Here is a 24,028-nt window from a genome sequence, read left to right on the forward strand (position 1 = left end):
AATTTGTTAGAATCTAATTTGGCATATGTTTTCAGGCAAATGCTTTGGTGCCTTGCTTGGTCTAGCTAAAACTGAGAAGCAACCAGCCTCGATGAGCTGCATCTACGAAGGATTGGCCCTGGCAGCTTGCATCACGGCCGTTGTCTACTTCATTATCTACAATTTGATCATTGCACCACGATGCGCGGCAAAATCACACCCTCTGGAGTCAGCGGTGGAAGCCAACCAACCGCAAAACAATGGTCCTCCGAGCAATGGCGTGAACAACGGAAACTACACACCGCTGCGCGTATACCACAACGAGCGCGGAAAGAAGGGACAATTTAGATACTAAACTCTTACTTGTAAATTGTATTTTTATTTGAAAGTACATAAGAATAAGGTAATACGTCCACACTCATTCGAAGTAATCAAAGGAGTTTACTGAGAGAACGGAGTGTTTGCTTGTTTTGTTGACTATTTTATCTCATTATCTCATTGATCGACTGATTTTCAAGCACGACCACGATATGTGTATCACACCCATAAGCAGCGTCCGTCGATCGATACCCTAATTTCTAGATACTGAATATGAACAATGCCGAACTTAATCTAATTCTAACCAGAGAAATGACACATTTATTTAAGGGAGAGAAGTTTTTGAAATGTAGACGACAGCTAAAGCGATACAAATAAGCATTTTCTGTGTTCAATTAGTAGAATTAAATTAACCGTTGTTATAGCAAAAGAAACTTTTGGTAAATATCGTTCAGCGTCAAATTCTTATGTATATATTTGAAAAAAGATGAAACAAGTTACAGACATTCGTAAGGAAGTGTTCTTAAAAACGATAGCAACCATTGCCTTGTCCCGTTTATACACCCTTCAACCAGTGAAAGCCTTTATAGCATTTAATCACCAAAACTTGTATGTACGTCTCCAAACAATACCCCGAACCAATCCAATACCCGTTGCTACTCAAGCCTGTCCCTCATATGTTGAAAGTCAATTTTCTATTCCTGCTAGCGTAAGTCGAGCCTTTATCGCGCCATCATCTGGTGGCAATACGAATACTGAATTTCCCCTAAGTTATTTACCGTTTGATATTAAACTAGTTGAGTAGTTAACAGGACTCACACCTTACGCATAGGAAAGAATAAATAAGAAACTGCCCAATTCTGCCTCAATCCGCGGCGCCCTCGTGCGCCGTGACACTCTCAAATTACGAGTATAAGGTGCATCGTATCTTACTGATTTCTTCTACCAATTATCATGATTTTGTAACTTTATATACTACGTATTGTCTCCTTTTGATTTTTTTACAAAGCTATGAAATAATGTTGAAGAAAACGACTTCATTTCGAAGTTTCCGACTCTAGGATAATTAGAAGCTACGCTAAAGATAAAGTAAGTCGAATTAAATCTGAAAGATTGCAGCTATTCATGACAAAGAAGAAATAAAGAAATAAATGTACGTAGAGCTTATGTAGGCAAGAGGATTATGAACCTTCAAAGGAACAATAGTGAAACGATCAGGACTCATTCGACATTGAATTATTGCGTGAATTTTTTTTTTACTTCTTACAAAGAAACTAGGATCAAGTCGCTTTTATTCGACTAAAAATTTATACTGTAATTTTTATTTTTATTATTTTTTACAAAAAGATGATATTATTGTAACACACTTTTCTCAGCGAAATAGTTTTGTTGTAAAAATAAATTATTTTCTGATAAAAATATGTTTTCCTTGCATGCGACGGCTGCTATCGCATCATATTACTGAGAGAATACGGAGTGGTTGTTCGCTGACAGACTACTTTGACACGAAACTTCTTACTGATGTGGAGAATGAAATGAATACACAACACTTTCATCATCATTATCAACGGCATAACAACCAGGACCCACTCTAGGTCTGCCTTAATGAGGACCTCCAAACATCCCAGCTTTGCCAATCCGATATCCCTAAAAGCTGTCTGGCGTTCTGGCCTACCCCATCGCTCTATCTGAAGCCGGGTCTGCCATGTCTTCTTTATCTACCACAGATTTGCAACGCAACCTATTGAGTCGGATTTTATTCCCAACCATATCGCCCATAACATCATCTAAACTGTGTATTGAACTATCAGACGACCATCTGAGTTCCCGAGGACGATCTAGAGGGAAGAGCTATCCCAAAAGCCTAAAAGGATAGCAAAATTGATCGTGAAGGTTCGCCCGCAATACTGAAGCTCCATCCAAGCGCTCGATCGACACGTGCTTGCATGCCTCTGTACTAGGCAGGCTCAGGAATGGGGGGTCCTTTGAGCGCTTCGATTCTTTACGTGTCTATACCACTGCGTGGGTCCGCCCCGAATCCTAAAAATATCCAAACAAGGGGATTCACGTATGCCTAACGAGGTAAACCAAAACACTAGCTAAAACCTTAAAAATAAAAATAAAGAAAACGACTCGATCCTTGTTTCTCCTGTCTCAAGTCTTCAGTGAGGCGCGGCCTATAAGATTCCCTCCCTTCCTTGACATCCTCAGGCCATTATTATGGGGGATGTCCCTAAAATGTAGGAATTTTGCAGGGCTAAGGAGGAGGAGAAACGAAGGGAGTCCTCAAATCAGAGAAATATTTAGCTATACTTCATGATGCAGAAATATATTTTCGCTAAAAAATAATAATTGATAAGAAATAAAATAGAATGGATCATCAAAGTGTATGAAGAAGAATTCAAGTAGAAATAATAGGTGAGGAAAGTGCAGGAACTGCAGTCTGGCAGATTACTCACTGAGGAAGCTATCCCCACAACTAGCAGCTAGAGATAAAATGCACCACCAAAAATGAGAAAGAGAAATTTGAGGTCTGGTACGGATGACCAGCGGGAGTCGTCTGACTTGGTGACTGGGTCGGGCTTCCGTAATGGACAGCACGGTGTCGAAAACGCTAGTCGTGGGGCGGTTCGACGTCTAGTCACCACGACGACCAGGAGCATTGCTCCGCCTGCTGCAGTTGTTTCGCCACAATCTTTGGTGACTACTTCAACAGGTTCGCAGGCAGCGGATGAAGTGGACTAAAGAAATGAACCTCTTCATCATCCGCTCCTACTACGAAATAACGACGGGGGCGGGTACAGCATTTTACCGCCCCTTGCTGCAGCAAAGATTTGTGGAGCGTTTTCCCCAATTCGCGCACGTGACTGTGCAGCGAGTCGCAGACCAGTACCGCTTTCTAACTCGCAGCGATACAATCCCGGCCATCATCAGGGAGCATGTTCGGCTTGAGGTCACCGCGAAAACTGGTGACCAAGAGTCGATGGGGACAGAGGCTGCGGCATCAACAACACCACGTCCCACTGCAGGCAACAACCTCAGTACTCGCCGAAGCACTCTTCTCCATCTTCCAGCATAGACCAGGTATTCCCAGGCTTTATGCATCTTCAGCAACTCCGAAAATCCTGATATGCTGATATGTCGCTGCTGCAACTGCAATCACTTGTGTATTGTGGTGCAATTACGGCTGTCAGATTGCACGGTCAGAAGATTCGCTTTCATATTATTGGTTTCAGTAGCCAAAGGGATCCACCTTCGTCTGAAACGTCGGCGGGACTCACTAAGGCAGGACATTGCTATACTGATCCAGATGAGCACTGGCAATGCCAGTAGACGGGTGAGAAATAAAGTGGAGAAGGTTTACAGAAACTATGCCATCCCCAGTGAGACACCCGTAGTTGAAATTCTGGACACACTAAAGTAGAAACTTTCTGTCAAATGCAGTCGGTTACGACGGTATGGTGAAAGTCACTCCAGACGTGTCCAAAATGCAACATACGCGAAGAACCAACAGAGCTTTTCTAGATCTCTCAACGAATCCCAACAGAGCGTCCAGACAATGCAGTTTTCGGTAACGGAAGCAAAAGAATATTGAGGTGGACTTTGGGGGTTAGCCGCCCAACATACTGAGTGGATCACCGCCGAAGCACCCGCCATGCCAATACGCCTGACATGAATTTTGCGGATGTTACCGAAGAGGAAGTTCGACGAACTATAAACAGCCCGAAGAAATGGAGGGGCCCACGTCTGGATTGGGTGCAGAATTTCTGGTATAAGAAATTTAGCAGCGTACACAGTCGGTTGACACACAGTATAAATGAGGTCATGAGTCGGTCGGAGGAATTTCCACCCTTCCTCACTGAGGGGATTATCCTTATCCCTAAGGACACGGTGCAGGACCCCGCAGACACAACACCGATTACTTACTTACCGACTCACTACAAATTCATAACGTCCATTATTAGTGGACGAGACCAACAACATTCTGTCCGAGGAGCAGAAGGGCTACCGAGTTGGGTCAAGGGATTGTAAAGAGCAATTCATTATCGACTCGATAGTTGTAGGACAAGCAACTAGAGGCCAAAGAAACCTCTTTAGTTGCTATATTGATTATGCCAAGGCTTTTGATAGTGGCCTGCATACCTGGCTAATCGATATCCTACATTTGTATCGCATTGATCCGAAACTAATACAGTCATGGAAGGGTGGCATACCAGAGCCCATCCGTATACGGAGGGGCATCTTCCAGGGAAATTCGTTGAGCCCCTGTCGAGCAGAGAAACGACTTCACAGACGGAAAAAGGAAGCCTGGGAGAACCAACAAGTCTGTGAACTCGAAAAGTACAGGGAGCAACCGCACCAGGCGCGCAAGTTTTACCTACAAGTCAGTAGGATGAAGCCTTATACACCTCGATGCTCCTTTTGCGGCTGGTGACAAGTATGTTTGGGGATTTGGGCCGGATTTTATGAAAAAACATTTTGCACCCTCCTATCACATCACATTTTCATCGCTAACGAGCAAAATAAGGAATACGCTCTTAAAACACAACATCGAAACAGTAAGCACAAGGGCTAACGGACAACTGAGGACTAAGCTAGGTTCAACCAAAGACAAATTGAAAAAAGAAGAGATGAGTGGAATCTATAAGGTCAACTGTCCAGAATGTGAAAAAGTATGCATTGGACAGACTAAAAGACTAGTGACCACTAGATTCGAGGAACACTTAAGAGAGTACAACAAACGAAAAAGCGACGACCCTCGAAACATCAAGTCAATGGTTGCAAGGTATATGGTGGAAGAGGGACATACCCTAACGATGGACAATATGGATTTTATAAAGCGGGTGCGGAAACCCCATCTTTTAGATGCAGCAGAAAGCATATACATCAACGAAGGGAGGCAGGTAACCTTAAATCACGACGAAGGAAACTCTGCAACGACCCTGGTAAAAAAGCTATGCAGCAGATAATAAAAAAATAAAAAGATGTGGGAAATATGGGTAGGTACAGTAAATTAATTATAACGTAATTAGTAGAGCTAAAAAGCTTCAATATAAATAGGGGTAGTTTAAGATAGGTTAACTAATTAGGTACTAGCACTGAGGAAGGAGGCACCTGGTCTCCGAAACAATTGTATACAGGGGGAAAAATAATATTTACAGGATAAGGAAAAACACCTAGTTCTTTTCTCAACTTATATACCAACTGTAAAAAAAAACATGGACATTAGTTTGAATTCAATATACCGCATAACAAACAGTGTTCTTGATTTTACTTCCAAAAAAAACCAAAATCGATTCCCATCGATTACAACTGAAAGAATTCTTCAAAATGCTGAAAATTAAAATATCAAACGAACGCAAACCCATAGAGAAACACAAATTCGTCGATAACTCAAAAGTATATTTGCCTTATATATGCACTTGTTGAAATCTCGGATACGTTTATATTCTCTTTATTGAATACAACAATTAAATCCAATTAAATTGTCATAAAAAGGACATACATGTATAAAAATATCAAAATGACACACCTAATTATTCACAAATTATACATATAGTATACACACATATATATTATATCTACTAGAATATTTCCAATTATGTAAAATAAATTAAAAAATAATTGAAAAGCGTTTGTCTCTGTAAACTGTGTACACGGAAAGGGTGTCGAAAATAATTGTTCTTTGTCGTAAATGCATATCTGACGTGAGTAAAGTGATCGCAAATATCCAATATGCATCTAACGTTTCATTTCTACCATCTTTTGGGTTGCTTATGCTTGACTAAGCTACATCTTCTCCGTAACTAGGACAATCAGGTTATTTGTAAGATTAATATTAAAACATTGGGTTCCTATTTCTACACATAGCTTTCGAGCCACACATTTTCAAGCGTATTGTCATTTGTTGCTTATACATATTGTCTTTTTCTTAGTTCGGATTTTCTTGACTTTAGATTCTTAGGCGATTAGTTGAGAATTCTGAGTCTTCATTTTCTATAATAGCACAAACGGCGTTAGTCAAAGTCTTAAATTATCTTATTGTTATCAATAAATGCATAACTGAGGTTTGATTATTGGCGAGACCTGTAGGCAAAGAGCGTTATTCTAATATCGAATTCTGCGGGATTTGTAAGTTTTACCTCAGTTTCCTGAGGGCAACTACAACTGGTGTATTCAGGAAATGATAAAACAGTATTTCAGATCAGTCCCACCACTTAATATTCCACAAAAATCAAGAGAAAATGCCCATACTCTATTCTTTTTATTTTGATCTTTATTAGCGTCGAACCCATTTACAGTGAAGGACACCTATTCGTTTTTCTTTTAAGATTTTTTTTTCATTTTCAGTCGGGTAAGCGAGGAAAGCGGAACCGTCTTTGTCTGGCCGCTAGACGATCTGACGGTGGCAGCAATGTACGTAATATCTCCTATTCACTTCCTTGTGGAGGACTGTATTCCCGTTTCACTGTAATTAAGCTTAGTACTATGCAAGTGATAAGTTTGCGGTCGCAGTGGCACAGAAATTCCAACATAACCATCCATGACGTAACCGAACTTCGAACCGGGCCAACTCGGCCTTCACACAATCTGTTGCCGTGAAATCAGAAACTGAGGCAAGGATGCGATTTAGAAAGCGATGACTTTAAAGCGGCGTATGAGGACTCTGGTATGGGGATACCACGACCGTCTGGTTGGGCGGGTCACTTAATCCGTATGGATGAGGGTAATGCAGGTCGGAAAGTCTATAAGGGCAATATCTATGGTAGAAAAAGAAGACGAGGCAGACTCTGCCCGAGATAGAGCGATGGCGTAGGTCAGGACGCTAGACAGATTCAAGGGATATCGAATTGGTGGATGTCGACGCGAAACCGGGGTGTCTGGAGTTCCTTAGTAAGGCGGACTTAAACCGGATACCGGTTGTTGCGCCGTTGATGATGATGTATGAGGAAATAAATAGGAAACCAGAAGCTGGGCGCTTTATGTGGGAATATTTCGTTACACGCCGAATTTTTTGTGCGTAGCTATCAGGTCATAGTTTATGTGATACTAGGATTCTACGATGAATCTGACCGACGAGTATATTTAAATTTTTAGGTAAAATCTTTCAACCTGGCTGGACTGATGACAGGGTGAGTATAGTGCATTTGCCGTTGTGTTCCCAGTCGAAACATGATTTTCGAATGGTTTGGCTGTTTAATTGCATGCAACGCATTCTTTTTTGTTTTATTTCTAACACAAACATCTGTCCATCAGTTTCTCATCTACATAATATAGCCATAAGTTCTGGCAGTCAATGCGGATAGCGAAACATTTTAGGCCGCCGAAAATTGCAACATTGCGCACAGTGAGTATCCTAACCATACCCCACTTTCGTCAGACATTCAGATTCCGAAGTCAATCGATTTTAGGACATTAGCTCGATACCGCGAAACACGTGATGTGGTTGACAGACCGCGGGAGGGGCGCCCGCGCTCCGTACGTCGTCCGAATCGTATTTTCGTTGTGATAAATAAAAATGAAAATCTCATTTATTATTGAAATTGGCACTGTGTTCCTGCTTTATAAAACTATAAAACTTAATAAAAGGTGGCGAGTGAAGCTAACGACACTAACAGCCCGAAAATGATAATTTTTGCCAAAAAAATGCTAATTTTGTAGGAAAACTTCTTGTTTATCGGTTTTCATGACTTCGAAAACTTCATTAAATTTAGTCCATTGGTTCCCAAGAAATGACTTAAGATAGAAATGGAGCTAACGCGTTTGCAACATGGTATTGTATCCTACGTTCCTGTTGTATTTTGTGATCGTGGGATAAATTTAAGGGAGGTCTATTATTATATACTATTATCAAGTTTATTTGCACAAAGATCAATATGAGATATTTTGGGTTGGGAAAAAAGAAATGTCGTATTTTGTCAATAGATGGCGACACTTAAACATATTTTGTCTTGTACTTATCGCATCGGGTCATACTATACGGTGATTTGAAGACGACAATCTGTGCTGCGTTGTGATCGTACATTTCAGTCTCAAGTTATAGCGCGTCAAAGATTGAGTCCACCAAGCAAGAAATTCGTCAAATTTTACGTTCTTAATACCTGAGAGGTAAAAATGCAACGAAGGGGGGCGAAAATAATTGTGAAGTTTATGGGCCCGATATTGTAACAATTCGCACAGCACAGTGTTGGTTCGATCTGATCTAGTGGATGTCGAAGATATACCCCGTACTGATAGGCCAATCGTCGTAGAAACCGATAAAATCGTCGAAATCATTCAAGTAGACCGGCATGTGAGCAGTCGCTCGATTGAACAGGAACTGGGTATAGACAATGAAACCGTTTGGAACCATTTGCAGAAGATTGGATTCCAAAAAAAGTTGGATGTTTGGATACCACATGAGTTGACGTAAAAAAATCTCTTTGACCCAATCAACGCCTGCGATGCATTGCTGAAACGGAAGGAATTCGACCCATTTTTGAAGCGAATGGTGACTGGTGATGAAAAGTGGATCACGTACGATAATCTCAAGTGGAAAAGATCGTGGTCGAAGCGCGGCGAGCCGGCCAAAACGTCGCCAAACCCGAATTAACGGCCAGGAAAGTTTTGGTGTGTGTTTGGTGAGATTGGAAGGGAATCATCCACTATGAGCTGCTCATCTATGGCCAGACCCTCAATTCGGTCCTCTAGTGTGAGCAACTCGACCGTTTGAAGTAGGCGATTGACCAGAAGCGGTCAGAATTGGCCAATAGAAATGATGTTGTGTTCCATCAAGACAACGCTCGGCCTCACACATCTTTGATGACACGCCAGAAGCTACGGGAGCTCGGATGGAATGTCCTATCGCACTCATCGTATAGTCCGGTCCTGTCATCAAGTGATTACCATCTCTTCCGGCCCATGCAAAACGGTCTTGGTGCTAAGTTGGCCTCAAAAAAGGCTTGTGAAAACTGGCTGTCTGAGTTTTTTGAAAATAAGGAGGGGGGTTTTATAAGGGGGGATAATGAAGTTTCCTTCTCAATGGCAAACAAAACGGCACATATTTGACTTAAATCGGATAATTCTGTGTTAAATAAAGCGTCAAATTTCGATCACACACATCTTTTTCCCCAACCCTATATTATCTATTCAAACTTTTTTCCCAATCGTATGCGTAAACATTAAATACCACGGCACTAATTTTCCTGAACTGGTTTAACTTGTATACGATGGTGCACTAGTTGCTGGTTAACATTAACGCTTATGGCGTACTACCACCAGTTGCTGATGCAACAGTAATCAATACGACTTTATCACCTTAGGAGCGCGCTGATGCATGTTTCCCTTTACCTATGAAAAGGAACAGACAGTGAGAATGAATATGCACCGTGGCACTGTTATGGGAATGCCTTGAGAGACTGAATACACTCGGCTCGTCCAACAAGGTTTGGATTCCAGGTCATGCTGGGTTGGAAGGCAACGAGGCAGCGGACGAACTAGCCAAGAAGGGAGCAGGGACGCCTCTACACGAGCCAGAACCCTTCTGTGGAATCGGAAACGGTTTCATGGTTATGAATCTAAGAAATGAAGAGGAACGGTTGAAGGAACTATACTGGGCAGGCCTACTAGGAATGGAGCAGTCCAGGGTGCTTGATTGCTTGAACCTCACCAAAAAGAACCTCCGAATCATAGTGGGAATTCTCACTGGTCATTGTCGGCTGAACTACCACCTAGGGAAGCTAGGGATATCTACGGACACTGCCTGCAGGTTTTGTGAGGAGGATGACGAAACCTCTATACACGTCCTGGGACAGTGTCCGGCACTTGTGCAAAGTAGGTCGAGGCATTCGAGGCATTTGGGAGAACACTTAATACCAGATGCAAAGCTGGAAGATCTGGAAGTAGGGAACTATGATCAATAGGTACACTATAACCAGTAAAAGGGAGACAATAGTTCTTGAAGGACGCGGTGGGACTTTCCCTTAACTTCCCTTCCCACAATTTCTCTCTAGCTCTGAAGGAAACTGAAGTAGTTTTCATGAGCAGAACCATTGAATTAAGGCGGCGATGGTAGATTCGAAAATTAGTTTCATTTTTTAGTATCGAACAATAAATGAGCTGTAAGGAGCAGTAGAAACCGTCCCTCAAGCGAGTCCAATATGCACATCAGACTTCACTTCGAAGCAAAATTCGTTAGATAAATAAAATATAAGAGTATGTTGTGTCCAACTGAATGCTGGACAATCGATACATTTTCTTAACAAAGATAGTTATACAAAACATACAAAGCCTTAATTAAACTCTATACAATGTTCAAATTTACTCTATACACTTGGATTTAAATTCTTACTGAGTTTTTTTCTTTAGTCATTTTTCCTAAATTGCAACACTTTTTCTCTTACAATGAATAGAAAGATCAGGACCAAGTTCCGCACTATAATCCCATATCAACGTTCGTATAAATATTAGGCGGAATGGGTACGTCTTTTATGTTTTTTTGGGTCTTATGCCAAAATTAATTATTAAAGTTTCATTTTAATAACGTGCCTATTCGAGACAAGGAGTCATATGTGAAACTAAGTTAAACCACTAAACACTTTAGCACAGAAAGTGATTTTCAACACTTCGAATATTCTCAATACTCCGTTTGATTGTCCGTTAACATCAATACGCACTTGCACTACTTAGTTTATATCTTAAACGTCTTTTTCTGTCTTAAATAAATAATCATCTAACTTTGAATTGTTACCGCAGAAACACAAATATATAATATAATAACTAATCCTATCTACTTCGATCTTTAAATTTAAACCGTAAAGAAAACGTATCCCTAAACAAATATAAGTGACGATATCATTTTACGTACATTTTCATTCGCAACGGCTTTTGCTTCATACTCTTTGAGTACACAATCGAATTGCTCCTCACTCAGCTGCACTGGCGGTATCGTCGACACTTGCATGTACCTGAAGGGAGCCATACGAAAGATTTAAGGAACGTTACAAACCTCTACAAACCCGCATGAAAGCAAAATAAAAACCATACTCACTTTGATGATTTGTACTTTTCCTGTATTGCTTGTTGCGACATCGACGTTGACAAATTGTGTGTCCTGCAGAGATTCAATATCACCTCCTTCACAGATGCTAAGGAATATAATGTGACTTCTTCGAGTTTGGAGCACCACATTGGCATCTCCAAGATATGTCGAGCGAGGGCTAGAGCAGCGGTTGAAACTTGTGATGGTAAGTACCTGAGATAAGGTTCACCCTCCAGCAATGATAACTCGCATAAGTACTAGAGTAAACATCTATTAGCATTGCCACAAATTTATTTAGTTCTTTTTCTGATTCTTACTGTCGCCAAATGTTTCAATTGATCCGGAATTTCCATAAGAACAGAATAGGTACTAATAAAAGCTACGGTTGTAGGGACGCATAAAGTGAATGAGAGAGTTTTCAATAGAACTTGTTCCATGCGTAACACTTGTGTTTTGGTGTACGTATCATCTGTGATGTAGACAAACTCACCAACGTCTGGTGGGTAGATTTCTTCGTATTTTCTGAAATTTAAATCTGCTGTTGACTACTGCTACAAACGAATTCAATAAAATTATCTTACGCAGCCACAAACATTGCCGCGGTTCCAACCAACTGCAGCTTAACTCTCACGACCGACATGAAGCTCAAAAATCGATCAACGTACGACACCGCCAGACACAGCGTTTCATTTTGCAATCTATACTCTTCTGCAACTTCCACTAGCCAATCGACTAGAATGGCACGCATAGAATAGTTTATGTCCGGCTGTTTTTGCATGTACGTAGATTTGGGCCGAAATTTCCTCTAAACAAATTGATGGAAAAGCCATTTTAAGTACTCATGAAGTCCTGAAAATCTATAGTAGTCTTCTTACCTCCAACTCTCTGTAATATTCTAGAATATTCATCTGATATTCTTCAACATCAAATATGCGTTCACGCATGCTTCTGACGGGCGTCACCGGAATGAGGGGTTTATTATTTTCAATTTCTTCCAAATGCGAGGACCTATCGATTGACATGGGGGAAGGTGCTTCCCCCAGGGACATAGGTGTCTGGGCAAAGCCATCGCCAGTTGAAACTTCCTTCAATGGAACTCTGAAAAAATAGAAAATAATGATTGCAATTTTTCAAACCAAAAGGATAAAAGCAGATAACGAATACAGGTCGACAAATTACGCTTTGCTTGGATACAGCGCATATGTAGGTTATCACAAGCGGCACGAGGTCTATTTCCATCAATAAGTGCCAAGCCCTCCTAAAAGTCTTTATTGGAAATATATAGAAACTTGACTGTAAATATTTTTATTAGAGAAGATTTTCAAAAATTCTTTTGGTACAGACAGAGAAAAAGTACTATCAGAGGTCATTAATTCAGAATAGGAAGGAGGGTTTAACTCCAAGGAAAGGTCCTGAATACAATCGACGCCGACAACGAGCTGTTGGAGATGAGGTCCGACGGCTCCAAAGCAAATATTATACTTTATTCCACAGCACAAGAGACGCTGATTAGAACAGACCTAGACCGTGTATCCTCGTGAGAAAAAGACTGTACGCTTTTCTGTGTCCGAAGTTCTAGCGAGAATTTCTAGTCGTGGTCAAACTGAAGCAGGCGGGGCAGAGAACGTGTATATTTCCTCGGCTTACATGGCTCACCACCGATCAGCTCCGCCAATGCAAAGCATGCGCTTTGGGGCAGCTCGGAAATTAACGAGGTGAATCATTCTTTGATTTCATTATTAATACAAATCTATCGATGTGTAACAAGCGCAGTACACCAACCAAGCTGAGGAAATAGACACAGCCAAGAGGCGGTGGTCTTGGTTGGGTAATGTCAGAACATCGAAAGCACCAGCGAATCTGCGAGGCTCAGTAAAATTCTGCCCAAGAAATATAGGAGTCCATCCTTTCTTAAAAAATCGGAAGACTCCTGGAGGAAATTTTCTGGTGAAACTTTGGAGTTGCTGGTTCAGACCCACTTTCCCGTCAGCGAAGAGGACTGTGAACCAAAGCCTTAAGAGAGAGTTTACAGCCACCTCAACCGTCTGAGACTATCAAATCGGTAATTACCCAGGATCGGCTGGGCTACAAACAACTTTTCCGCATATAAATCTCCAGGTCCAGATGGTATAATGGCAGTTATGCTACACAAGCAATAGGAAAGAGTTGTGCCGTGGCTTGTCGAGATTTTCCGGAGCCATATCTCTTTAGGATACGTACGACAGTCTTGGAGACGCGAACTTGTGATTTTCATACCGAAAGCAGGCAGGCGCGACCACGAGCCCGCGAAAGTCTTTCCACCAACCATCAGCCTCACCTCTTTCTCGTTGAAGACCCTAGAGCGCGTCCTGGACATCCACTTAAGGGCGATTATGGGGACAGCACCTTTCTCTAAGTTCCAGTATGTCTACCTCAAAGGAAAATCCAAAGAAACCACTCTCCAAGGTAATTGGCACGGTTCAGCGATCACTGCAGTACAAGCAGTATACCCTAGCTGCCTTCATGGATACAGGAGAGTTTTCAACAACGTTAGTACCAACGCCATCAAAGAAGCGTTAACCAGTATTGGATTGGAGGGGTATCTTACGCTTTAGATTATATCCATACTAAGAACCTGGATAATCCGGTCGGATCTGGGAGGTAACCACTTTATCAGAGCTGTGAACGCCCCAGATTGCGCCATCTCTTCGTTTTTCTGCCTAATAGTAATGGACGAAATTTTACGAATATTGCACAGAAGCGGGATGTAGGTGATGGCGTATGCCGATGACTAGGTGATATTATTGTCAGGGATGTTTCCGTCCATTATGAGCGACATCATGGAAGGAGCTTTTTATGCGAACTCGGCATAAACCCAACCAAAACGGAGGTATATCGAATTGGTGGACCTCGGCGCAAAACCGGGATGTCTGGATTTCGTTATTAAGGCAGGCCTAGACCGGATATCGGTTGTTGCGCCGTTGATGATGATGATGAAAACGGAACTGCTGCTATTCATCGTGACTGAATGAACAAAGATTGATTCTTTCCTCCAATGTAAAGTATCTGGGTGTAATCTTGGATCCAAAACTAAACTGGAGATTGAATATAGAATTGAGGATTAAGAAGGCCTGTATAACCTTCTATGCCTGCGAAAGAGCCTTTGCATAGAAAATTGGTCTCCGACCAAGGATAATTCTCTAGATGTACACAACTAAGGTGCGTGCAATCCTAACGTACGACTCTATTGCATGGTGGCAAACTTTTCAGCAAAAAGTGCAATAGAACGAAGCTTAATAGGATTCCAAGCGGAAGTATTGGCGATACTGGAAGTCTGTCGATGGCTGGGTCATGATCCGAGCCCTAAGCGTAACATAGCCATACTCACCAACAGTCAAGCGGCCGTTGAGGCCTTTTATTCAGCGACGACATCCCCCACACTGGTGGGGCAGTGCGGAAACGAGCTGAACAGTCTGAGCAGAACGCTCAAGGTCAGCCTCCTCCGGGTTTACGGTTATAGAAACATAGAAGGGAATGAGCGGGCTGACGGATTGGCTAGGTGGGGACTGTTCTTGGCAGTCCTTTGGCTGATACAGTCGCTGTCTCGTTGACGACTGTCGAAGGCAAAATCTGCTCGCACTGCTCAGCAGCCGCGGACCTCAGATGACGAAGATTCACCATTTGTACCAATTCAAGGAGGAATGCTTACATTTTGATAAATTTTAAGTATTAAAACTACACTTTCACTCTCAAGACAAATCGGGGCTGAGGTTGATTCAAATCAACCTCGACTACTGCAAGGTGGCGCCAGGCTTACTCTCACAGACCATCCAGATCACAGTGATTACATTTGGATTAGAGACCAAATGGACCAAGTTACGCTATGAATTAACCGCGGGTACACTTTTCAGGAAAAAGGAAACACCCGAAAGAGGTATTCATCAGACCGCAAATGAAAAGAATCCACATATGCAGTGGTATGCTCCACCTATCTCTACCGTTGCCGAATATGAACAAATAGCTCATATAATTCCATAAATTTATGACCGGGGATTTTAAAACGTTGACCCTGAAGCTAAACAAGAAATTCTAGGGGACATATTCTGCTCAAAGATGTAGCTCACGTGGTAGTCGCGAATGTTGGGATCTCACACTTTCAATGAAATAAGCTTGAGGTCTTCAGCAAATCTATCCAGATATACAAATTGGTCAACGCCTTTTCAATCGGCGTGTCTTCGAGCTGCGTAACGTCGGTGCAGTGAGATAGGAATCCCATCTTTAGAATCCCATCATGTCTACCCGATATCGCGCGAATTTTCACTTTTGCTTTCTTCAGCGTTCAAGCATCTTCGGTACGATTGTCGAGAAGAATACAATGAAGGACGGTTAAAAATAAAGCCATTTATGTCCGAGGCGTCAAATATCTTCTAATATCAACTTGTTACGAAGCCACAACAGGAGCCTCGGACTAGACGAATTACACAATGATGAACCCGGTAACGACAACGGAATAACGATTGCGCATTTCCTCATGGAACGTACGCTCCTTGTACAGAAATGGAGCTGCCAATCAGCTAGCCGATATCCTGTCCCAGTATAGGGCTGGTGTAACAGTGTTACAGGAAATGCGTTGGACAGGGACCGCTTTCCTGGAGAAGTCGCTACACCATATATTATAGTGATTTGCTAGATGGTCACAGTAAACCATGTGTTCGAATTAGGTTTCTCAGTCAGCCAAGGCTTTGAAAAGTGAACGGCTATGCACTCTGCGCTTCCGAGGCAAGTTCAGAAATATAAACCTCATAAACGTTCGCGCCCCTACAGAGGAGACTGCAGATTTGGAAAAGGATACCTTCTACGAGACAGTAGTACGAACCCTCGAAGCCTGTCCCAGATATGATATCAAAATCATATTTGGGAATTTAAACAGCCAAGTAGGGAAGGAGCCCGTATTCAGGCGATACGTTGGCTCCCATGGCTTACACCAAAATACAAATGATAACCGACTGCGGATCATTCAATTAGCAGTGTCACACGAAATGGTTATTGGAAGTACCTGGTTTGCGTGGAAAGCGGTCCACAAACGTACGTGGGCCTCTCCAGACGGGACCACTTTCAACTAAATTGACCACGTGTTGATCGAACGACGCCACCACTCAGCCTTGATGAATGTCAGACATATAGGGGGCCAATATAAACTCGGATCACCTTGGCGTGGTGCTCCGAGCTCGAATAACAACACCACCCGGAATCCCCTCTAACAATCAGGTGAGAGTTAACACTGAAGCCATCCACAACACAGCCCTCTGCAACACCTATAAGAGGGAAATGGATGCCGCAATAACCGCAGTCAACCGAGACCCTGGAGATGAAGCATCAACAAATGATCTTCACGATCACCTGAAGAACATTTTCATAAATACGGCCACAAACATACTTGGCCCCAGCCGCAAAAAGTGTCAGAACGGCTGGTTTGACGATGAATGTAAGCTAGCAATGGAACGGAAGGATGCCGCATACCGAGTAATGTTGCATTCTCAAAGAACGCGGGCACGAACTCCGGCGAGCGGAGAAGCGACTTCACACACGAAAAAAGGAAGCCTGGGAGAACCAACAAGTCTGTGAACTCGAAAAGTACAGGAACCAACCGCACCAGACGCGCAAGTTTTACCAACAAGCCAACACACCTCGATGTTCATCCTGCCGAGACAAAGAGGGAAATTTCCGACAGAATGAGCATATTGGAGCAATGGGTTGCGTACTTTGATGAGCTACTGAACAATCAGAACATCGGCGAGTTGGAGGACCCGCCAACTGAAGACGACGGACAAATACTGCCACCACCAAGTATAGAAGAAACAGTTCGATCGATGATCGGCTTAAAAATCATGAGTCACCAGGCGGCAATGAAATTACAGCCGAATTGGTTGAATATGGAGGCGACCAATTACACCAAGTGGTTCATCAACTTGTGCTCAAGGTGTTGGACAGCAAATCAATGCCTGACGACTGGCAAAGAGGCATTATCTTTCCCCTACATAAAAAGGGAGATATCACGCATTGCAGCATTTATAAAGGTATCAAGTTGCTGAGTACCATCTATAAGATATTCTCCGCTATCTTCCTAGCCCGGATCATCATTGGCCCATACCAAAGACCACTCCAGGCAAATCAGCACAGATCAGATTTTCTCTCCGCGGCAAGCGATGGAAAAGCTGTTGGAATATGGACATCAGTTGCATCATCTTTTGATCGATTTTAAAGCCGCCTATGAGAGCGTAGCCAGGGTAAAACTGTACACGGCCATGAGAGAATTCGGTATCCCGACGAAATTGATAACACTGACTAGGCTGACCCCGACCAATGTGTGAGGCCAGATAGATGCAGCAGGATCACTCTCAAGACCATTCGACATCAACAACGGTCTACGACAAGGGGATGCCCTATCATGCTTCCTCTTTAACTTGGCCCTGGAGAAAGTGATCCGTGAAGCTGAGGTAAATGCGAGGGTTACGATCCTCTTTAAGTCCAACCAACTACTGGCCTATGCTGACGATATCGACATCATGCGTTCTTCCCATGAGACGTACAAACTGCCTTCATCCAGATCGAGCAGGCGGCGACAAATCTTGGACTGCATATCATTGAAGGCAATACAAAGTACGTGGTGGCAACGTCAGCACCAAAAACCAACCAACCAACATCAAACCGCACTGGTCAAACGGGAAGAATAAAGATAGGAAACTAACTTTGAAAACGTTGATAGTTTCTCCTATCTAGCGTCGAAAATCACAACCGATAACAGCTACGACGATGAAATCCGCGCACGGTTGTTGTCAGCCAACAGAGCCTATTTCAGCTTATAAAAACTGTTCCACTCGAAACGTCTCACCATAGAGCCAAAGCTCTTACTGTACAAGACAGACAATGTACTGTACTGTATGTTACTGTACAGACAATGATCTTGCCAGTCCTCATGTATTCCTCTGAGACTTGGTTTCTTAGCAAAATTGCGAACTCTAGGCCGCGTTCGAGAGACGAATCGACCGAAGAATTTTCGGCCTGATACATGAGGATGGACGATTCCGTAGCCTACATAACGACGAAATCTATGAGCGACACTTTGACGGTGAGGTTGTGGATAAAATACGGTGGGCGGGTCACTTAATCCGTATAGATGAGGACGATCCAGCCTGGAAAGTCTATAAGGACAATATCTATGGTAGAAAAAGAAGACGAAGCAGACCCTGCCTAAGATGGAGCGATGGCGTAGGTCAGGACGCCAGACATCTTTTAGGGATATCGAATTGGTGGACTTCGGCGCAAAACCGGGATGTCTGGAGTTCCTTATTAAGGCAGGCCTAGACCAGATACCAGTTGTTGCGCCATTGATGATGATATATTGAGCCCTCACTCACCTACGTTTCACTCGAAATCAAATATGGAGCCAGTTTCGAAAAGTACTAATTGAGCCCTTTCATTTGATACCCCACATGGCCACATTCAGTGAAAAATATTTGCACCCTTTTCGTCCTTAAAATTAAAATGGCGCCACTTGCTGTATGTAAAGGAAACCGCAGACCATATGCTCTAACCAACTTTCGTGGCAATCAGTCTAGTCGTTTCCTCGGAGAGAAACTCTTCTCAACTGAAAGAGAAGAGCTTCTTCCCTACAAGAGGTTGGAAGATTCCGTAGCCTTTATAAGGACTTATGAAGGATACCACGACCATTTGATTATGAAGATGGGTGAAAAGGATCTAACCCGGAAAGTCTATAAAGGCAAATCTATGGTAAAAAACAACGTGGTAAACCCTACCTCAGACGGGGCCATGGCGTAAGCCACGACGCCAGACAGCTATTAGGAATGTCAAAACTTCCTTACTAAGAGAGATCTAGACTGACGGATGGGCCTGCGAATATAAAATTTCTGCTTAGGTAACCACGTAGACGGATAAAATAAGGATAAGCTGAGCATAACATAACATATTCAAAGCAAATACATTTTATTCCGTCAAAAGGGCAGAGGTAGCACCTGGGAACTAGAGCCTAAAAGCTTTTGAGGGTGCAAAGAACAGGATATAGTATAAATCGCAGTATTATTGCGGGACTAGATATAAAGAATTTTTGATAGAATTCGTAAAGTAGCATACCTTATTGCACCAATCGAAATATTTGCGCTTTCGCCACATTTTTTCTCCACGGGATCGTCTTCGTACACTGAGAAGGACTTGAATTGCTCAACGGGAACATGTGCCGTTTGTTGCACTGCACTTTTCCCGCTATAACCGTAATTTTCGTCTCGTACGTCCTTTACTTTTGGCTGGTTTTTGCCCGCTTTGATTTCACGTAGAGCCTGAAAAGAACATAGAAAATTTTATTACAAGCGAACGAGCTGAATTTTTGTATAGAATCGTTGGTGCTGATCATAAACACGTAAACAATCCTCCCCCATCCAAGAGGTCCGGCTGGAGTCTTACCGTGGCTTTTCCATGTTGGACCCGGGGGCCCATGGGCACATTATTCAAAACGGCGAACGTTGGCCGGCGATCTTTAGCGTTTTGCATATTTCGCACTTTATCCTGCACCGCGTGCACGGCGTTTTCTTTTTCCGGATCTTGATGGATATGAAACGTCGCCATTATGTTTCAGATCAGGAACGAATGGGACCTCACAAAGTGCCGAGATGGTAGCGCACCGAGCAAAATCTGCCGCGTTCTTTCAATCTTATCAAATATATGGTTGGAATCTTTGCGTGATGGTTATTTTGATTCACTTCAAAGCATCGAGGTGGTCGAGGTATGCGACAGAAACCCTTGAAAAAAAAAACAACACCCGACACAGTCGTGCAAACTTCACTTTGGACCTACGCGCCCACTGCGTTTTGCCTCCTCGCACTTTCAGCACACAGTAAAAATCGTTTCTTTCAAAAACTGAGAATGCAGACACGACTTAGACCCGGAAAACCTCGATCTGGCCGGATTGAAACCCTCGAATTTGCCGCAGGCGCATCACACCAGAAAAAAAATCACTTTAAAGTCAAAACCCGTATACAAGTCGTCAACGCGTTAACGAACTGCAAGACCCTACAAGAGAATAAGCCAGATTTCCATGTACACATATAGCCCGCCGCGCTTCTGCTCATGCACGCACACAATGCCACTAGCTACGGCAGTTGATTGCTCTTGGGATGATTGTTACGATGCGAATTTGGCCTGTTTGGAGTCTGCACTACGGCTCAGTTTGCTATGAGGGTCGCTGTGAGCGCAGGAGAAACTTATGACCTCACACATTCACAAAAAATCGTAACAGCTGCATTTGAAATGGCGCGAGCGGGCGTTTCAAAATTTTGTTAGAAAATAGCGACAGAATTGAACGTTATATGGATGGGGTAAAGATTTGTTAGTTTTACTTTGCGGGGTGGAATTCATTTTACCTAAAAGTATGAACCTAATTTAAGGAATGTGAAATTTTGTTCAGCAGTATTTTCGCTTATGTGTTCATATACATTACGACAATGCTTCCAAAAATTTATAAATTGCACCCCTTTTTAGCCCCCGACTTGAAACACTTGAATCGCACTACGTAATGTTTTGTTCGGAACATGTGTTCCCGGTATGTCACCTTACCAACGTACATGCAATACTCGCGCTATTGAAAGTTTCCGATCATAGTTTCTTTATTGGAAAATATCCTGAATTGAACAAACGAGGGATCTACCATGGCAGAACAGTACAAGTAAGAAACTCACGAAATAGGCTTCTATTAATATTGAAAAAACGATCCTATAAAAAATGTTGGGTTATGTTTACAGTTGAGACAGACCAGTGCATAGGAAGCAGTTATTATTTGCATGAAATATGGATTTAATTGAATATTTTTTTTTGCGCACAGGAATTCGCATGTTATTAGTGAAGTCAACAAACAAAACCCCCAAATACATTCTCTTACCAAACTCATGGCTAGAATAATTTATTCATTGGCCATTATCATAAACTCTTATCCATTTTTGCCTCATATTCCAGACTTATTCACCCAAGCAAATACTATCGAGATTACTTGAACGTTAACATTCGCCCAGACGGAAGAGAGTTCGACAAACTCCGTCCAAATGCAATAAACGTCGGCTCGATAACGACAGCAGACGGCTCGGCTATCGTCAAAGTAGGAAACACCAACGTAGTCTGTGGCATTCGCGCCGAACTTGCAAAACCAAAAGCCAGCACGCCCGATCAAGGCTTCCTCGTGCCAACTATCGAGCTCACACCCCTTTGCTCCCCAAAATATCGCACAGGCTCATCAAACGAGGACGCCGAGCTTTACAGCGCTGCCCTCAATGATATCCTTATCAATGCTGACTGCCTGGATCTCAAAAAGCTCTGCATATACAAAGAAAAGTTGGTTTGGTGTCTATATTGCGATATTTCATGCTTGGACCACGATGGATGCGTTATCGACGCATCGCTGATTGCAGTGATCGCTGCCCTGCGGAACCTCAAGCTACCAAAAGTTTCGTATGATGCAGAGATCGAAAAGATTTCCGTCGACACCTCAATTAGGGAAAGCATAGAAGTTAAATCCAGTCCAGTATCAACAACCTTGATGGTCTTTGACGAGTAAGTCCCTCTTTTTCTTCTTTGCCTCGCTAGAACATATTACATGTTTCCCTCTTCATTTTAGCAACGTCATCATCACCGATCCCACAGCAGAGGAAGAAAGTTTGTCCAGTTGCATCCTCACAATCGCCGTTTGCAATGGAGAAGTTTGCTACATCCTGAAACCGGGCGGGACCCCTTTCAACAGCGAACAAATGGACCTTTGCATAAAACGCGCTCTGGCGAGGGAAAAATCTGTTTTAAAACTCCTCAACAACGTATTAAAGTAACTTTTAGAGAAAATCGGTGTTTCCTTTCCCATTAATTCATCTGGAAAAAGGCGAGAATCCCGGCAGTTGGTTAGAAGCATTCGCCAGACTAAGCGAGCGCGCAACCAAACCAATTAGCCGCTCCAACCCAACCAGAAAAACACATCATTTAGCTTTCGTTACAATATTCCTTTAACATTTAAATCTGTCTCACAAAAACCCATCCGCATGCGAACAGCATGGAAAAGGAATCTCAATACAAAACAAGGCCGAATACAACTAAAAATACAAAAAAAAAAGTAATCCACTCGCTTGCAATGCAGTCTCCTCACGCACTCACTCGAGGCGAAAAACACGCTTATGCAGACGTCGTCGAGTACTCATCGGGGAACTTAAAAGTATGCGATCCATGCGCCTGGATACTGGGCAGGAGTCCTGCGTTTGGAATGATATTCCACGACAGTGTCAGTGTGATGTTCTTGTTGGCCCTGAAATGAAAACAAATTCCAATAAGGCTCTACCCGCTTTACACACCAACAATTCCCAAATACCTCAAACCATTGCCATCATCCCAGAAATAGTATTTTGTGTTCATGTTTTTGAAGTCGAGGACCGCATTCTCGCCACGCAATACGATTTTATCCCAAAGCACGACTTGATTCAATTTGTTTGACTTGGTCTCATATTCGGCCGTCAAATAAAGGAACAATTGCTTTACATTCCAGTTGAAAAGGTCGGTCAAATTTGTCTGGAGATCGAAAGTGAGGAAGCCCAAGTCATGTCGCTCCCTTGAGGCACCATAGTCCGGTACGTTTTTCCTATAAAAACAGTTCCCATATTAAATGAACGGTACAGTTATAATGTTGCCGACCCTTACAGCAACACCTTAACAGTATTCATCTTTGCTTCTGTGCGATAATCGAGGAACACGGTCGAAATAAAACAGCAAAATGTTAAACAGGCTAGGACACTGAGCGAATACGCCAGAATGGCGTTGCCGCGAGTTAATACCGTATGCATTTTCCTACTCTCTCAAACTATTTATAAGGAAATTTATGAATTGATTTTGCTAGAGAAGTGATTTCATGGAAATCCCATGTATTTAGTGGAAATATAGATTGAATTTAACTAAAGTGATCACTCGCCGACACGTCAGTCACTTCGGCAACAAACCGTGTCACATATAGCTTGCGTGTGTCTTTTGTTGACATGAGGTTGGTATGACCGTTATGAAAAGTAAAAATACTTTATAGCGCAACGTCAAATGCAATTTGGAGACAACCGGAAGTTTAGAGTTTGAGCGCAACATGATTATGATTTTTGAAAATTTAACTGAGAAAAATAAACTAGGGAGCAGTTGGTATAAATTCCCTCGTTGGAAATCACCGAAGAGCAGACTTCTCGATTTAATTGTCTGGCATTGTTTTAATTTCAGAAACCCATCTTAATTCCAATCATTCTGTAACGTCCATAGATTTCGAATTCGTGAGAAACGTAGACCTGACGAGAAGGGGTGGAAAGGAGGAATTCCCCACGAAACGACAATGTGCTTCAATTCTTCCCATGATTTTCAGAGAAGTTTGAACTCCCCTATACTGTTTTACACCACCTACTTCTAGAGCAATCCTGAGACACTCGCTCCTATTACATTGCATAACTCGTAAGAGAATTGACATTCTTTCTCAATATCTGACCTATTCTACGTTTATCGGGCCTATGCAGTGACCAAGTTCTTTATTTGTTATTGTTTCAGGCAAGGCCGTAGAGAGAAAACCGGGCCCAAAACGAAAATTATGCGGAAAACGGGGCCTGGAATAAAAATTATCCGGGTCTGTGCTGAAAATTAAGTGCCCCCTATTAGACCTAGTTT

At 42.6% G+C, this 24,028-nt stretch overlaps 4 protein-coding genes across 6 annotated transcripts in view; 2 read left to right on the forward strand and 2 right to left on the reverse strand.

Moving 5' to 3' along the window:
- LOC119648012 overlaps positions 1 to 1,719 on the forward strand; it is an 87,663-nt gene extending 85,944 nt beyond the window's left edge. For 2 of the 3 annotated variants that reach the window (XM_038049412.1, XM_038049413.1), the window contains one exon: positions 36 to 334. In XM_038049412.1, the coding sequence (XP_037905340.1) occupies positions 36 to 334 (299 nt within the window). Of the gene's footprint in view, positions 1 to 35 lie in introns of all 3 variants that reach the window. The other variant, XM_038049414.1, reaches the window with a different exon arrangement.
- An 8,773-nt stretch (positions 1,720 to 10,492) lies between these two features.
- On the reverse strand, positions 10,493 to 20,393 carry LOC119649775 (G2/mitotic-specific cyclin-A). The gene is made up of 7 exons (XM_038052076.1): positions 19,775 to 20,393; positions 19,448 to 19,650; positions 12,193 to 12,415; positions 11,899 to 12,122; positions 11,635 to 11,839; positions 11,327 to 11,574; positions 10,493 to 11,243 (listed from the first exon to the last, which is right to left on the reverse strand). The coding sequence occupies exons 1-7, from the start codon at positions 19,934 to 19,936 to the stop codon at positions 11,108 to 11,110; spliced, it is 1,401 nt and encodes a 466-aa protein (XP_037908004.1). The 5' UTR covers positions 19,937 to 20,393; the 3' UTR covers positions 10,493 to 11,107.
- Positions 20,394 to 20,890: 497 nt separating this feature from the next.
- On the forward strand, positions 20,891 to 22,186 carry LOC119648815 (exosome complex component RRP43-like). Its single transcript, XM_038050668.1, has 3 exons — positions 20,891 to 21,032; positions 21,320 to 21,910; positions 21,975 to 22,186. The coding sequence occupies exons 1-3, from the start codon at positions 21,016 to 21,018 to the stop codon at positions 22,177 to 22,179; spliced, it is 813 nt and encodes a 270-aa protein (XP_037906596.1). The 5' UTR covers positions 20,891 to 21,015; the 3' UTR covers positions 22,180 to 22,186.
- A 140-nt stretch (positions 22,187 to 22,326) lies between these two features.
- LOC119649981 (signal peptidase complex subunit 3) lies at positions 22,327 to 23,356 on the reverse strand. Its single transcript, XM_038052422.1, has 3 exons — positions 23,036 to 23,356; positions 22,710 to 22,976; positions 22,327 to 22,646 (listed from the first exon to the last, which is right to left on the reverse strand). The coding sequence occupies exons 1-3, from the start codon at positions 23,176 to 23,178 to the stop codon at positions 22,517 to 22,519; spliced, it is 540 nt and encodes a 179-aa protein (XP_037908350.1). The 5' UTR covers positions 23,179 to 23,356; the 3' UTR covers positions 22,327 to 22,516.
- Positions 23,357 to 24,028: the final 672 nt, after the last annotated feature.

The sequence above is a fragment of the Hermetia illucens genome, chromosome 2 (genome assembly GCF_905115235.1).
Source record: "Hermetia illucens chromosome 2, iHerIll2.2.curated.20191125, whole genome shotgun sequence".
Lineage (NCBI taxonomy): Eukaryota > Metazoa > Arthropoda > Insecta > Diptera > Stratiomyidae > Hermetia > Hermetia illucens.

Coding starts and splice junctions, on each gene's coding strand:
- LOC119649981 (XM_038052422.1), bottom strand. CDS start 23,178: ATGCATACGGTATTAACTCGCGGCAACGCCATTCTGGCGTATTCGCTC. Junction 22,977..23,035: donor AATACTGTTAAGGTGTTGCT/GTAAGGGTCGGC, acceptor CTGTTTTTATAG/GAAAAACGTACCGGACTATG. Junction 22,647..22,709: donor GATGATGGCAATGGTTTGAG/GTATTTGGGAAT, acceptor TTTTCATTTCAG/GGCCAACAAGAACATCACAC.
- LOC119648815 (XM_038050668.1), top strand. Junction 21,911..21,974: donor ACCTTGATGGTCTTTGACGA/GTAAGTCCCTCT, acceptor TCTTCATTTTAG/CAACGTCATCATCACCGATC.
- LOC119649775 (XM_038052076.1), bottom strand. CDS start 19,936: ATGGCGACGTTTCATATCCATCAAGATCCGGAAAAAGAAAACGCCGTG. Junction 19,651..19,774: donor TCCAACATGGAAAAGCCACG/GTAAGACTCCAG, acceptor TGTTCTTTTCAG/GCTCTACGTGAAATCAAAGC. Junction 11,575..11,634: donor AATTGAAACATTTGGCGACA/GTAAGAATCAGA, acceptor TGTTTACTCTAG/TACTTATGCGAGTTATCATT.